This window comes from Lathamus discolor, chromosome 5 (genome assembly GCF_037157495.1).
Source record: "Lathamus discolor isolate bLatDis1 chromosome 5, bLatDis1.hap1, whole genome shotgun sequence".
In the NCBI taxonomy this organism is placed as follows: Eukaryota; Metazoa; Chordata; class Aves; order Psittaciformes; family Psittacidae; genus Lathamus; species Lathamus discolor.
The window spans coordinates 46,691,704-46,708,083 of NC_088888.1; the positions used below are offsets into that span (position 1 = coordinate 46,691,704).

At 39.7% G+C, this 16,380-nt stretch overlaps 1 protein-coding gene across 13 annotated transcripts in view; it reads left to right on the forward strand.

Annotated features, from left to right (window-relative positions):
* Positions 1-16,380, forward strand: part of TULP4 (TUB like protein 4) — a 155,714-nt gene that overhangs the window by 90,229 nt on the left and 49,105 nt on the right. For 12 of the 13 annotated variants that reach the window (XR_010613089.1, XR_010613091.1, XR_010613090.1 and 9 more), the window contains 2 exons: positions 8,280-8,408; positions 8,728-8,889. The exons of the other annotated variant lie outside the window; for it this stretch is intronic. Coding sequence is in view for 9 of the 12 variants with exons in the window: in XM_065680646.1 (XP_065536718.1) it covers positions 8,280-8,408; positions 8,728-8,889 (291 nt within the window). In the remaining 3 variants the exon portion in view is untranslated. The remainder of the gene's footprint in view (positions 1-8,279; positions 8,409-8,727; positions 8,890-16,380) is intronic. 13 annotated transcript variants of the gene reach the window in all.

The following is a 16,380-nucleotide window of genomic DNA, read 5'->3' on the forward strand; positions in this document are numbered from 1 at the left end:
CTCAGCTGCCCAAACACATTTCTCAGATATACTTTGGATACAGCTTATTTCTGGGGTTTGTTTTGTTTTATTTTGTGGTGGGGGGTTGTTTTTTGTTTGGTTGTGGGTTTTTTTTTTTTTTAATGTTTGCTACAACTACAGTTATTTGAAGCCACAATTAAATGTCTTTTTTCCAAAGAGAAAAGAGTAATCTCTTTGGAGCTGGCCCTGTGAGCCACTTAGTTTGTAGGAGCATAATGCTGTTTCTTTGGTACCTGTGAGGGTGTTGGGGATGCTTTCCCCTAAGGTAGGTGATCAGATGGTGTGTTTTGTGTTCTGTGAACATATAAAATGGTTACATGGCAAATCCTTGGGATTAATAGACTTTGGGAATGGATTTCTTAAAATGAAGTGTATGACTTGAGGAACATATGAAGATTCGTAAAGCTTTAGAGCCTTTCTGTGTCCTTGTCTTGGCAGTTTACTATCAAGGCTCCTAAATGTATTCAGTGAGATGTTGACAGTCTAGGTATTTTTAAGATGACATCTTACTCACGCTAAATACATTTCCTCTTGAAGTAGTTAGCAAAACAAATTTTCCTTGCAGTTGCCTATTTGCCAAAATCATCGCCTAAAGCTCTGAAAGGTCAAAATGCCTTCCCTTGAGGTTTGGATATCAACCATATAAAACCTTTCAAAAATAGGCATATGTGGTGGTATATATATAGCTGTATGTGTGCCAGCCTCAAGACACCTTTTAAATATAGGCATGTGTGGCGTTCATTTGCAAAGCAAATAGACAAAACTTGCTGGGGAGCATCAACACTCTTCCTAGTGGGTGAGCCAACCACACTGTTACTTGCAGAGGGTACCAGCCGCTCACATGGAAAGTGAGCTCTGGGTGAACGGTTACCTCTCCTGCAATAACTCAGAGGGTTATTGCTGGTCAACTGCACTGCTCCTACCTAGCATTTTCTAGCAGATGATCTGAGTCTTTGTCAGTCTGATGCAAGTTCTTAGCACTATGAAAACAAATGCGAAGGAGAAAGGGGAAAGAAAGTAGAGCAAGCATATTGAACAAAGCAGCACAGAGCTTCTAATGTATTCCTACATTGTACTTAACTTTAGACCCTTACCTGAGGTGTTTGAATTAGGGATATAATTGCTTTGGAGTAGGTTTTCACATGAAGGCCACAGGGAAGTCTGTGGTCAGAAGAAAGTACAGAGTTGGACCTGGACTTTTCAGATCTGTTAAGGTCAGCACCTTATTACTGGTCCAATCTTACCTCTGATTTCAGTTAGTGCAAGGTTAGGTACCCAGATGACACAGATGTCATGCTTAGCTTATTGATAATGTTTTACCATGAAATCAGATTTCCAGTTTAAAAAAAGGTGTGGCGGGAGTGCTGTTCAAATTGGCCCTTACATGGGTCTTTTTGTATCTTTAAAACCCCATAGTTAGTAGCTTTTATGTTCTCTCTCACAAGAATGTTGTTATATTCGTTTAAATAGTATTTATAGAATTTATAGAAATTGAAGCTCGTTTCCAAAGAGCAGAAAAAGCAAGATGACAGCTGCTGGCAGAGTAATACATGGTTTTCAAGGAAAAAGTAGCATCATGGGATAAAGCAGCAGACCTCTAATGTACAAGTGGCAGCGGAAAGGGCTGCCCGTGGCAGCAGCAGAACCCCCCAGGAGCTGCGAGCAGCTGCAATGCCATTGGCGCACATCACCAGTGACCGCAGCTTCTCTTGTGGCAGGGGTAAGGGTTATTAAAGAACATCCATCCCTGAGATACCTGGAGGCTACTCCAGTCCTTCCATGAAAAGAGTTTATTTTCTTATTATTTGGACAAAAGAAACATGACGGATTTGCACAGTGTTTTCTGTCTCCAGAACTCATTCGCCATTCATTTACCAACTATGTAACGTGCAGCCCCTGTTGTGAATTGGCAGATTTTCCTCAAGAAATGTAGACACAAACTATTATAAATTTGCTGATCTTTAGCTGCAGCACAGTGTTTGTCATTAATAGGAGTACTTTCTTCTTGATGATTCCTTGATGGGTATCATAACTTGGAAACTGACAGCTCTGTAAGTAAACCCATGTGTAATGTTGCTGGTAATAAGAAGTCAAAGTTCTGCAGGTGCGGGAGAGACAACAAGCTTATCATTGGAGAATGCGATGAGAGACAAGTAGGACAGGAAGATAGGTGTGCAAACTAGCTGTCTGCCCTGTCTGCTGATTTTTTGTCTACTGTTGTTAGTAGGAAAAATACTTAGTATGATGCTCTTTGTCTGCGGGATTACATTAGTTTGAATGGAGAGAATTATCCTCACATTATTGTCATTCATGAAATGAGGGTCACAAGTGAAGTTGAAAGTAAGAACAATTGCAAACAATCTGCAGCATAAGAAATTAGGAGAGACAAACTTGATTAGCTTTTATTTTAAAAACATTAATATTTTTAAAATAGTTAAACTTTATGTTTCATTGAACTAAGCATAACCAGAACCACTTAGAACCAAGCGCTGGTTATAGGGAAAGTAAAGTGAAAAGCAACAGCTTCTTAACTGCAGCCCTCCTTCTTATCCTGAACACCTGTTGCTGCTTTCAAATTGCATTTTAGTTCAAGAAATAGCTTTAGTAAAGTAACTTAAGTCAGCAAATGTCCAAAGTTGGCATGGTTTCCGCAGGGAACTAACAGGGATGTGTATTCATGCACACACCCATGTTATATGTATATAATTTGTGCGCATATTATATGTGTTTACCTCTGTAATGAGAGAGACACTGAACTGTATTAGCAAGTCAAGGTGGTTAGTGGTTTCTCTGGTTCCTTTACTTTTATGTTTCATTTCTATTCCTCGCTACACACTATTTTTTTTCTTTTATATACTTACACATCTCTTCATCTTTTTTGCCATTAATAAACCATAATGTGTGCCACATATGTGTGTATGCACATATTTCTCTGTACTTGAAACCATGAATTAAGTTCAATCTACTTGTTAGGGATTGCATAATAGGGTTGCTTGATACAGCAGATAGGTGATGCTCAGTGATCTGAGGTAGATTGTCCAGTCCCCTTTTCCAATGCTTTTTTCCAACCCTTGTATGTCCCATTAAAAACATAAATACTTTCAAAAACACAGGATTGAAACAAGCCTTCAGATAGACTGTCCTGTACTCTGCTACTGTAGGCAACAGCCTAATCTCCTTTATTAATTTTTCTGTTTCTGTCCTAGGAACAGTTCAGTCTTTTGCCATCACTGCCTGGAAGGTGGATTCACATCAGTGCTTTCAGTCACATTAGAAATGTAGTACGATTTTTTTTTTTAGGGAGGCAAAAAAGGGCAGCAGTTCTGTAGGTTGTTCAGTATTGTAAATGCTCAATGGAGTTATAATGCATCACATCCTGTGCACCCTGCAAAGATGGCTAGTTACTTGTAGTTTCAGAAATGCTTATGCCAGATAAAGGAACGTGACTCTCCAGATGTAGCAAATCGTGCTATAATCAGATAGTTGCGATCAAGTATTCTCTACTCTCTATTGCTGTGAAAGTCTGTCTGCAAGCACATCTCCATAGCATATGTGAAAAGAAATGCTGGAGAAGACCTCTCTTCAGAGCATATGCCTGCTCCTCAGTAAAATGGATGGAGGATCAGAGATTTAAAAAAAAAGACTCACTGTGACTAGCTACAGTGTTTCAGTAATAAATCTACCTAAATTTGGCATGGAACTCCAGGAAACAATTGTCCTAGTTATTTAGAATCATGGAATCATAGAATAGTTAGGGTTAGAAAGGACCTCAAGATCATCTAGTTCCAGCCCCCCTGCCATGGGCAGGGACACCTCGCATTAAACCATCCCACCCAAGGCTTCATCCAACCTGGCCTATTTACCCATTTAGTTTTCCTAGATGTTTGTCTCTCGCCTCTATAGGAATTATATACTGTATGTTTTAGGAGCTACAGAGGTAGGATTTCAGTAATGACTGGTGAGCTGCACCTTGAATGCTGTGTTCAGTTCTGGGCCCCTCACTACAAGAGAGACATTGAGGTGCTGGAGCAGACATAGAGGGACCAGAAAAAGGGCAGCCAAGCTGGTGAAAGGTCTGGAGAGCAGGTCCTGAGAGGAGCAGCTGAGGGAACTGGGGTTGTTTAGCCTGGGGAAGAGATGGCTGAGGGGGGACCCTATTGCTCTTTACAGCTGCCTGACAGGAGGTTGTAGTGAGGTGGGGGTCGGTCTCTTTTCCCAAGCAGCAAGCGACAGGACAAGAGGTGACAGCCTCCAGCTGCACCAGGGGAGGTTTAGATTGCATAGTAGGAAAAAATTCATAGGGAGGGTGATGAGGCTTTGGAACAGGCTGCCCAGGGAAATGGTGGAATCACTGTCCCTGGAAGTGTTCAAAAACCATATAGATGAGACCGTCAGAGATATGATTTAGTGGTGGTCTTGCCAGTCATGAGGTAATGGCTGTACCTGATGATCTTATAGGTCTTTTCCAACCTGGCTGATTCTGTGATGCTGTGGAATTACCAAACCTGTTTTCTGTTGGGAAGAGGTCACATTTACCATAAATCTCATATTTGCTACTCCAAAGATGGCAGTTACTCAAAATTTCTCGTCTAAGATTTTAATAAATAGTATCATTGCTAGCTGCATGATGGTCTTTCTGTGGCAGCGTCTTTCAAAGAAACGTGATGAGCTTCCAGGCCAGAGTCTGGTTGGACTTTGTTGTGTTATTTGCATTAGTGGACCAAAAAGCAATAGTGAATGAAAATGGAAATTTAAAAGCATAACAAAAATTAAATTAGTGTCTGTTGTGTACAGCTGTTTCCTTGCCACAAGACTAGGCCTCCTCCAAATGGAGCATATGTGAGGATAAGAAGCACAGGGAAGTAACTGTGGTTCAAAAACTGTAATTGTGTACTGAGGTTCATAAGATGTAATAACTGCACAACATTTTTAATTGAAAGAAAAAAAAAATATAAGAAGGAGCTCAAAGACCCTGATGTAAAAGCTCATTGAACTTCATGGAAAGCATCCTGTTTGGGGGCAATACATTGTTGTTTACATTGTACTTAATATATTAGGCCTGGAGTTCCTTAAATTTTATAGGCGGGAGATCATTTCCTGTATAAGATAGCAGTTCAGAAGCTGATTAATGTCTGGGATACAAACACAATTTGTGGTTTTTATAGTATTTAAAAAACAAATAATAAATGAACCAAAATGATCAAGCAATATACGGAAACTATGTGGACCATAAATGGGTCACAGACGACTTTCTCTGGCACACCAACATTTTTGCTCTTTCAATACAAAACAGCTTAGTCTTTTAGCACTTTGTGTGAAGATGCTAAGTAGAAAGCAGAGAACCAAAAAGGCAGAAGTAAAAATGAGTCCCCTGTGAGTTGAAACTGTTAGTGAAAGTAATGATAGCTTTGCGTTTATGGGTTAGCAATAAAATTCCTCTTTGCAGAGGAGTAATTCAAGCTTATGCATTATTTAAGTGTGCTATCAATGGGGTGTGTTTTCATATGCTTTACATTTTAGCCAACATAAAAGCCAAAAGCCATCTTAATACTTAGGGCAATCCTTCTTCCTTTCTTCTCTGCTTCAGTATGTTGTTCTAAAATGAAATTGGACATAGTCAAAGTAGCTGTGGACTGAACACCTGTAGTCAGATGTTAAATGTAAATGCTGGAAGCATCTTTAAAATGACCTCATAAAATGATAACATTTGCTCTGTGCTTACGTAAATTGAATTTTCAAATAACAAATTTGCTTCCTAATGAGGCTGTTATCAGAAGGCATATAAAATCATTTTTTATTTTCATTTGTGATTTTTATTTTGAAAGTTATCAATTTGTATCTAATGGGGATGGAGGGAGGGAGGCTTTAGTTTTGTTTACATTCAAATGTACGCTTGGATGTTTAATCTGAAGAAAAAACAGGTTGTACAGAATTTGAATCAAAAGTTATCTTCAAGTTTTAACAAGATTCCTATTTAAAATAGGAAAGAGCCAAATTACATCAAGGTAACTGTTGTCACTTTGCCATAATTCGTATCATTAAGTGAGCTGGTATGGCTAATCTGTAAATTCATATGCTGTCTCAAGTCTTCACGAGATGAAGTAGGGCTATTTTATAACAGGTAGCAGCACCTTTGATGGTGGTAGCTAGAAAAAAACCCCACTATGTTACTTGAACAAGTATCTTTTTTTCCTAAATTTTCTCTAGTAGTTTGGTCTGTGTGATCTATGAAATGTCCAACATGAGCAGTGTCTAAGCATTAAAGGTCTGTTTTTTAGTGGTGATTAAGTACCTTCTACTCCTCAATAGTCATCGTAAGTCTTAGTGGCTCCTAGCCTTTGAAGGTGAAGCTATTTCAGTGTTATCCTCGGGATTTTCTTCACTTCTTTTGTAATATTGTTAGGCATGACTGGCAAGTACAGTTATGTTGTTGCATTTTGCCTCAGGGTGGGTGAAATGATGGCTCTGTGCATGGGAGTTACATCAAAAAAATTTTGACAAATCTGTGCTATTCTTGTTTAGGTGGAAAGGACAGAGCAAAATCTCTGCCAGAGTACAGCTGCGTGTATTGCTATGATGGAATATTTTATTTACTGCTCTTCCAATAAAGTATTTCTTTTAAAAAAAGCAATATATGATACAATCCATCTAGTGGCACGATATAATCTACCCGACTGGAGACAGGACTAGTGACTTGGAGTGCAGCTGCAAGGCTATAATCAAGTAGAAGCAAGTGGTTTTTTGCAAAATCTTAAATGGGATTTTTAGCTATGTAATAACAGAGAGGTGGTTTGTCATACTCACTTCTCCCCTTGATCTTTGTGCATGCATGAAGAAACAGTTTGCTTGTGGTTGTATAATAATTCGGAGGTTGATGATTCAGGATGACAAGCTCCACTCATCCAAATGTTCTGAAGTTCTGACCCTAGACTCTCTGTATAGGTGTAGCACTCGCTAAGTAAGTGTAAGATCATATTCTTCAGCTGCAAGTTTAGGTTTCATGTATGCATGCTTATATCCTAATTCTGAAAATGACTGCTGATTTTATTGTGAAGCATGGACCGTCTACTCAGAGCCCATCTTAGGACTGGAGTCCATCTCTGTGGGAAGCGTATTAAAAGAATATCTTCTCTGTCTCTTTTAGATGATTATTTATCTGTTTAGGGTTATGTAAAAGCACTGTTAGATCTGGATGCCCATTAAGTAATTAATTTAACACTCTACTGATTGACTAATGTGTTTTCTTTGTTTGTATATGCTTTTGTCTCAAGGCCAGGTTGGACAGAGCCTTGGGCTATATGGTCTAGTATGAGGCATCCCTGCCCATGGCAGGGGGGTTGGAAGTTGATGATCTTAAGGTCCATTCTAACCCAAACCATTCTATCACTCTATGAAAACAGCTAGGGGGAATCTTCTTGTGTATGAGTGTAAGCATCCCATATATATCTGAATGTTTTTTAAATCAAACTAATGAGGAAAAAAGGTTTTTAAGATAAAGTCACTAATGGTAAATGGTTTTGCTGCTAATTTCTGCTGCAGGCACTAGGATGACATGCTTTTTTCAGTTTTATACTGAGGTCTCAAGAGATACTGTATTTGTTAAATTGATATTAATTAAAAATCAGAGGGCAAATTGGTAGGTTTAGACTTGATTAGTTTCTCCAGAAAAAAAACCACAGATAGTTCTAATGTGAAGAGAGGAGTCTAAAACCTCTTTGTCTTCCTTCTACACTCAGTAGCAAAGCAGCCTTGCTGTGAAATTTCTATTTTTTAGTAATTTGGGACTCTCAGTTTTTGTTTTCATGTCGCTGTTGATATGAGTATTCAGATTCAACCTGATACCAGTGCATGCAGCTTCATTTGAAGACAGCAAGAGGTGATGATTTCACGTACAGTCTGATGGTCTCTGAGATTATGGTGGGGGAAATAATTGAAGAGTGTTGGATGGTCCCATTCGCTACTTCTGTAATGAAGTCCTGCATTCCAGTGTAGAGTGTGATTTTACTGAAAGCATGCAATGCCTTCAAAAAAAGGCCTGATGGGTGGGAGATGGTGCATTTCCTGACAACCATGACAAAATGATTCCAACTGTTCCTGAGCAGCACCTAATGCTGTGCTGAAAATTGCTGGTTTGTACATCTTTAGGATTTAAATGCAGCAATGCCTGTTTTGCAGTATTGTTTAACTGGTTCTTGTTAAGTGTTTGTTAGCACAACACACAGTTTTGGTAATGCTGTTTCTGTTTGTAATCTTTTGAGGTTGTGCTGGTGAGATGGAATGAACCATTCCAGAAATTAGCAACCTGCGATGCAGATGGAGGAATATTTGTTTGGATACAATATGAAGGCAGATGGTCAGTGGAGCTTGTGAATGATCGTGGGGCACAGGTTGGTATGCATGTTTTCTCTGCAGTCAAGAGATCTGTCCTTATCAAGCACTGAGAGGCAAAATAAAGAGGAAATGGTGCTTTATACATTTCAAAAAGCACAGGAGAAAATGAAACATTTCTTTTTCAAAAACAATATGCAAGAATTGTTACAAAGACACTTTGCAGGGACAGTTGCTTTATCCTATAGCCATGACATCAGAGCTGCACCTAGGCTAATAGTTGCCCTGTCAAGTCCTGTGCAGTGCTACCTTTTGTTAAAACAACAAAAAAATCCTATATGGCCCATATATCTATTTTCTTATCTTTGATATATTAAGGTAAGCGACTTTACATGGAGCCATGATGGGACTCAAGCACTTATCTCCTATAGAGATGGATTTGTGCTGGTTGGTTCAGTCAGCGGACAGAGACACTGGTCTTCAGAAATAAACTTGGAGAGTCAGATCACCTGTGGCATATGGACTCCAGATGACCAACAGGTAATGGCGCTTTTAGAGGTATTAATTGTGTTGCATATATATGCTATAGAATACATCTCTTAAAAAGTTGTTAAGTGGTCACTTTGTAAGAACAGTTTCCCTCAGAACTGGTGCTCCCAGAGATACCAAAAATTTAATTAATCCTGTCATTCTCATTAGGCAGATATGGTAATGTACCAAGTTATCATTACTTTTCACCCCAATTCACATGCAGCCTTATTCAAAGTTAATTGTTTGAGGCAGGAATCTGTATTTCTACCCCTAATTTGTTGATACAGCTATCTTGAAACTGTATTTGAGCAGAGATACAGCCTGGACTAGTAAACACTTGACTGGTCATTTCTGTATACAGCTGGCTAGTCTACACTTGCAGCAAAAGCAGTTCCAGTGACAGATACGGTTATGTTTTGCCTTCACATGAGCAAACAGATCCAATTGGTTGAGTGTCAGAGGCACCTCTCAGCCTTATGCAAACAACATAATTCAAAAGAAGGCCATTTTTCCACTGCTGAGCCTAAAACTTGATGAGCTTTGAAAAATACGGTTAAAAAAATCTTTAGTGTTTTTCTAAAGAAGCTTATGATACTGGTCACATCACCATTTATAGTGGGGCTTCAGCTAGCCCACTGGTTTCGTGTGTAGATTTTACGATGGTCTTTTGCCATTCACCATTGAACTTACTGGAATGGTCTTTCCTTCCAAATGCTTGCTGCCGATATGGTTAATGTGTGTATAATGTTCGACTGAAAGAAAGTATGGGGGTAGGATAGTGCAAAGAGGGACTGTGTTGCGATCACAACGGGATTATTTTCTGTCCTTCCTTTTACACCGCCATGAAAAGGTGCTGGTTCAAGATCCAAGGTACCACTGACTTTAATGTAGAATACTATAAATCCATCCAAGATAGAGTTATTTTTAGAATTGCTAGTGGAATAAATAGCACTAATAATACGCATTTTTGCAGCAGCATCTCATAATTTTAGAGCTGTGCAAAGAATAATGAATTAATTATTGTAACACTACTCTTTAAAGCCAGGGAGCCTAACTGCCTCTTTTTGAGTCTGGGGAAGTGTAAATAAATAATTTACTCAAGATCAAGAGGAAAAGACAAGAAGCAGAAGCAGGAGGAGAAACTAAGATCTAATAGCTCTCAGTCCTATATTTTAAACATGAGGCTACCCCATTTGTGTGATACTCAGTTGTTGCTGCAGTATTTGGAAATATCTTCGCTTTGACTGTTTAATTTGGGGTGACTGACTGCCTTTAATTCAATTTAGGCAATATGTTTGTGCTTTCTAAACTGGATGCTTTGTAAGTGGTTATTCCGGGGAACACTTGTTAGTGTCCAGAAAAGTACATTGAAACATAATGGCCAATTCGAGAGTTACAGACTCTGCTGCTGACAAACTCACTGAAATAGAGACCAAAATCAGCTAAGAGCTTAATGTTGCTCTGCACCGTCTCGTAGCTATGGGGTTTGCATGTTAAGTGACAAGGGATCTTGGTACTGTTCTCCCGAGTTGGTGCAAAGAAGTGGTCTTCTGAAATGTGTTTAGATATATTTGCCTCTGGAGGCACAAGGACATACGATTTACTGAAGCACTAGGTAAGAGACTATGCCCAGTTCAAGCTAGTCAGGCAGGGGGGGAGGAAGGACATTGCATATATTGCACACAAATAAGCACACACAGAAATGGATACCCTTACTAACTTACCTCCTGATCTAATTTCTCTATTGATATGTAACTGTGCAAGTAAGAACAGAATATTATTCTAGCCTAAAATAGCTTCAGCATCTTCCCTATTGCCTAATGTAAGCTACTTGTCAGTACAGCAAACGAAAGATAAATGTCAACATTTAGGTTTATATTTTCATATATTTCTTTTTGCCACCCCTTTCTGGCACTGTGAAAATTGCTAATAAAAATATTCTTGGAAAATGTCCTATGACCTTTTAATACAACTTGGAAAGTTAAATTTCAAAGGGGAATGTATTGTTCAGTATCTGTTTTCTATTGTCCTGATTAAAGTTTACTCACTGTAGTCTGTTTACCTCACTCTTAACTTCCTCCCTCAGCCCCCTGCTGCATCCGTCCTCCTCTTTTCTTCAAATTTCATCTTCCATCTTTTCTCCTACCTGTCTCTTCAATACCAGTAGGCTATTACCTCTGACACTCCTCACCACAGCTCTGTGGCATCTCTGCCACAGGGGAGGGTAATTTCCTACAACCATCTTTCTGTTGGAGGCAAGAAATGGTTGGAGCTACATTATTGCCAGCCAATTCTATCTTGTTTGATAGGATGTTTGTGGCCTCTGGGTTTGTGTCCTCGTTGTGCATTGACTCAGACTTCTAAGTAAAGCATCTGAGGTAGTGGCTGATGTCACCTGTGGTTGAATCCCCATAGTTAATGCTTCCCAAGGTCTTTTAAGAGCCTAGACATGGGATGAGAACTAGAGAGATGGCCAGGGTGCAGCACAGTCCTGCTGAAACTGGGCATATAGTTGTATCTTTTAACTGATTGGTACGCACTTTGCCCGTATGAAGTTATTGGCTGATTTTATTAATACTATATGCAAGTGTTCTGCATTTTCTTGTAGGAAGAGAGTGGTATCATTCTTCTTGCAGCTCTGCCGTTTTCAGGATCTCTTGAGTTCTCCTTATCTCCTGGGGACGAACTGATCATGAGTCATAGGACAGTTGATACAACCTGGTTGACTGCAGTGCTTTCTTTCTCAGCATCCTATGTCATCAGATGATCTTCTTGTAAAGGTCATTGGCAGATTTTTACTGTGGTCAGAACCAGGTCCCGAATCTGGACTTCAAGCTGTGAGCTTCTTCAGCTAATTCAAGACATAGGCTTTGTGATTGTGGTTCTGCATGTTTATTGTAGAGGACTAGAAGTTAATTTTCTCACTTCAGTGTGTGTCTGTAGCTTCCTCATTTAGGTGTTTCCTGCTCCTGTACAGTATAACCAAAGCACATGTCTGGCCAAAGCAGAAAGCCTTGTTATACCAATGACCTCTTGAGGATAATAAGTAAATACACACAGCAGGAAGACTCTGCAGGACTGAGTCCTTCCTTTCACTGTTTTGAAATGGGGTTTTTTTAGGGCTACAAGAAGCTGTAGTAGAGCCTGCTTCCTCAGGGTCATGTGAAGTATTTTTCTGGTGAGAAGACTCACCTAGGATCATGTAGGGATAGGTGAAATGTAAATTTGAAATATCAGGGAATGCTGTACCCTGTCTTGAGACAGTTCTGTGGTTTCCAAAGAGGGACTATACATACCAAGTAAACTGAATGACTTCCCAAGTGAGAAAAACTCAAGATTTGGCTTGCCAAAGGGTTTATCATTATACAAGCAACATCAATAAGTAATTGAAGATTTTTCCTAAGCCCACAAGTCCTGTAAAATATCTTTCCAGTGCTTCATGTCCCCTCCTGTGGGCTTGCTCAGCTCATAGTGACATTTTTCTAGCGCCTTCTGCCTTTGTGCCATCCTCTTCTTCTCCCAGATTTTACCTATTAAAGAGGCTTACCTCCATTCACGATGGGGAAAGGCACAGTGTCACAAGAACTGGGTAAAAACTGTAGAGGGGTCTGATTATCCTCTTGTTTATAGGAATATAGTGCAACTCCCTGAACTTCACTGATGGTGTTTCCGTTGTTGTTCCTGTGTGTGAAAAAAGAATCAAAAGGAAATCACTCTTCAATAGAGGGAAGCCTTGATGAAAAATAAAGAATTTAATTCATGGATATCCCAAGAGATGCTATTAATCTGTATTTGTTTCCTCTATCTTATGTAGTGTAAATTACTAGGTTTTTCTGACAGCTGTAACAATCCGTATCTATATTCCCTGCTCCTCTTTCCTGTTGTAAGCTTTTCTTTGTGGAAATTCAGGGACTGGCCAGGACATGACAGACTACAGGTACATGTGAACTTTGCCCACATGTTTCCTTCTGTTTCCTCTGAAAATAGGCATACCTAATTTGATTTGCATCCTGCTGGGTACAACATTAATTCTTGTACGTGGTCCCATTGCAACATTTCATGCATTAGTACTAAGAATGTGTAAATACAGGCCCCCAGTTTCTGTTCTGTGTTTAATCCTACAAAATTCTGCTCATGGCGGAAGAGAAAAGCAGTACTGTGTTAGGAACAGATACTGTGTATACTGCCGGGTCTTACAAGACGCTGGAAGAAAACGATGAGACCTGTAGCAGATGAAACTGCTGTCTCAAAACACAGGGGGTGGGAGGTGGATGTTGTTCGTTTGCTTGTTTCTTTAGTGTTTTGTAGTTTGTAATAGCTGTGCAAGAAGGCAGTTTCTGTGCTATTATTCACTTCTGCTCCCAGCCCTTGCCATCCCTACTCCCATGGCAAGCACAGATGCTTCAGCATCCTTTTACCTGACAGGCACGAGGCAGGGGCAGGCTTCAGCTCCTTCACCCTGCCTGCAGCACCCTGCCCGCAGTGCTTCAGGGTGTAGCCCAAGACCCAGAAAGGATTTTTCCCATGAAGAAGGGGATGCATACTACTTTCTATGTTCAGCAGTGTAGTTTGATGGGATCTGTGTGCTGGTACCGCATTTGGAAATAGTTGTTCTGAACAATTCTAAGATGAAAACAGGGAAGGTAGCCTCACCTAGCTTCCAGAACATGGCTTAAAAATAAGGAATTTGTAAACATTTGGAAGTGTTGCATCTGTTTGGGCCATGATGTCATCTTCTCACCTGTGTCTTCTCATCACCTGTAACTCTGAAAGGGGGCGTTTGTGCTTCCATTCACTCTACTGTTTCAATCGGGCATGGTTCAGGCAGTCCTTGCTATTGTGGTAGTCACACTGATCAAGTTTAATTATGCTCAGACATCTAGCTGTGTGGAAAAAAATCCTGAAGACAGCCTTCTAATGAGTTGACAGAATGATAAAAGGGAGCTACAAACAGGCAACTGGGGCAATACAGGGAAGGCAAATATTTACCTTAATTATTATGAATGGAAGGAAGGACAAAATGAAGAAAAAAAATACAGCCTGTTAAATTTGAAAGTGTAAGCAATGGCTTTGGTCTTTATTAGAATATTTCTTGTCCCTATGCAGTATCTTTACAGGTTCACATAAATGAGCCTTTAAAATGCCACGGAATGTCTGTATTTTTGTGTCTTAACATATAAAAATGCTTCCTTTCCCCCCATTAGTTCTGAGTGCAGAGACTATCAAATTACTTATGTTTACAGTGACTAGGGACACTCAGAATTGCACTGTAAGGTACAGTCTTTGAGGAAGAACTGAAAGACTTTTATTGATGGATGAATTACTCAGATTACTGGGAAAAATGGCTAGAGGCTTTTTATAGCATTGAAGAAGTGTCATTAATTAACTAGGCAGTTTATTCAAACCACAAGGGCTGCAGACAATGGTTAAATCGCATGTAAGGATTTTAACATTGCATGCTGCATGATTGAGCAGCACAATTAAAATGCAAAATGAGAACGGGAAAGAGACTTCAGTTGTCTTTCAAGATAAATCCGCTTGTTATATAAACCAAACAGATAAACAAAACCCACCACAGCTTAACTGCCTTTAATATTTTGGGCTATTTTTAGAAGCATTTCAAACCTTTGTGGCAGACTTGCTATTAAAATTAATGATTTCTGCTTGCCTGTGCTAAGGGTTCTGTGAATGTTTACTATCCTATGGTAGACTATCCTTTTATAGACAAAATATGTGGGGCTTTATATATACTTAAAAAGTTTAAATGTTTTTGCGTAGACTATGTATTCTTGTTTTATAGGTTTATACATGCTGTTAGCCAGTAACACTTTGGTTTTGTTTTTTGCTTGATGGCTTGATTTTTATGATGACACATAATATTGACAGATTTTGTGTGAAAAAGTAATGTGGATTTTAAGTGCTAGTTAACCTTTCTTTTTCCCATCTCTTTTTATTATGTTGGTTTAAAGCTCCATTATGCAGCTATTTCTGAAATAATGGATTTCTCTGTTTTTTCCCCCCTAGTGTCTATACATAGTTTTATTAGCATTTTCTTTCCTTTGCCTTTTTCCTGCATCATTCTGCTGACAGAATGTCTTCAAGAAGAAGGCAAGAGAAGAGTTAAATATCACGATGAAGTGTGCCGCTTTTTAGTTGTGCTCTCCTTTTCTCACTAGCAGTGAGCAGCTACGCTGCAGATTTCCCTACTAAGAGGAGGACTTTGTAGGCTTTGCCTTGAGTTTTGGAGAGGGTAGAGAACAAGGGCATTCTCCTTGGAGCCTCAGAGGTTCACCCACAGCTTCAGGAGCTGTGGCATCTCTGCAGATTTATTCCAGACTTGATTATTCCTGCCAGAAATCCTAGCTGATACTGTGCAGTTACTGAGCCAATAATTGGAAGGAGCGAAGCAACAAGGTGATGCTTCAGTATGCTTTCTTCTTCTCACTTGCTTCATCTGTGCCTTGCCTAATCTTTCCTTTGATGCTCTTCATCCAGCCTGTAGAGGCAAGAGACTAAGAGAGCTGATGAGATGGTGCCATTTGTTTCAGTCATGAGGGCTGTAACATAGGGGATGTTTATGGGCTGACAGCATCATAGTAGCTCCCACAGTGTTTCATGTCAACGCTGTTTCAGATGAGTCTTGCAAAGAAGTTTTTCCCTTTATGACTCTGAAAGGAGTAATACAACTGTTTTAATGTTTTGCTTATCCTTGTAGACAGGGTATTTTGATATTTGTTGCTGTGAAAAACAAATGACTGAATGGATTTCTGCATCCCCCTGGATGCGAAGTCTACTAGGACATACAGATCACCTTCAGCAGTGTATCTTATAACTCTTCACTTTGATCTGATGTTACGCTAAGATAGGTTGCAATATTCTTATGTTAGTGGACCAGAATCTGGGGTTTGTTAAGCTCTTCTCCACTCTACCACATCTTCCCTTCCTTCAAGAAAGGAAGGATGTCAATGGCAGTGACAAACCAGATGTGGAGAGAGAGCTGAAGACTTGTGCTGATCAGTTAATGTGTCTACTTAGCATTTTTATACCCAGTGCTGTTTTGCATTTTGGGGGTGTCAGTGTTTGAGTCAGCAAAGATGAGCACAAACAGCAACGCAACTAGTCTGTGTGTGTGAAGTGTCAGGAAGAAAGAAGCTGTTTGCTTCTCCTCTCACCTTGCTGGCACTCACACAGTAAGATTTGTTCATATAGCCTGAAGTCTTTAGTTCTCTGGAACAGGAAGTAGTAACTTGAAACTGTTTCTGAAAAGCTCTGTGTTACGCTTTGAGGCAGATAGTAAGAACAAGGTTTTGCAGTGCACCTGTGGAAAGCAGCAGAATGTACCTGGGCTACTTTGGAGGCAATGCAGGAAGAAACATGGATCCTCTTGCATGGAGCGGCTCTCTTTATAAGAAGTCGTATGTAAGGTAGGAAAATTGCTTTAATTTTTTTGTTCAGATTTTGCATTGGTCAGGAACGGGCATGTGACTGGGACTGGAATTC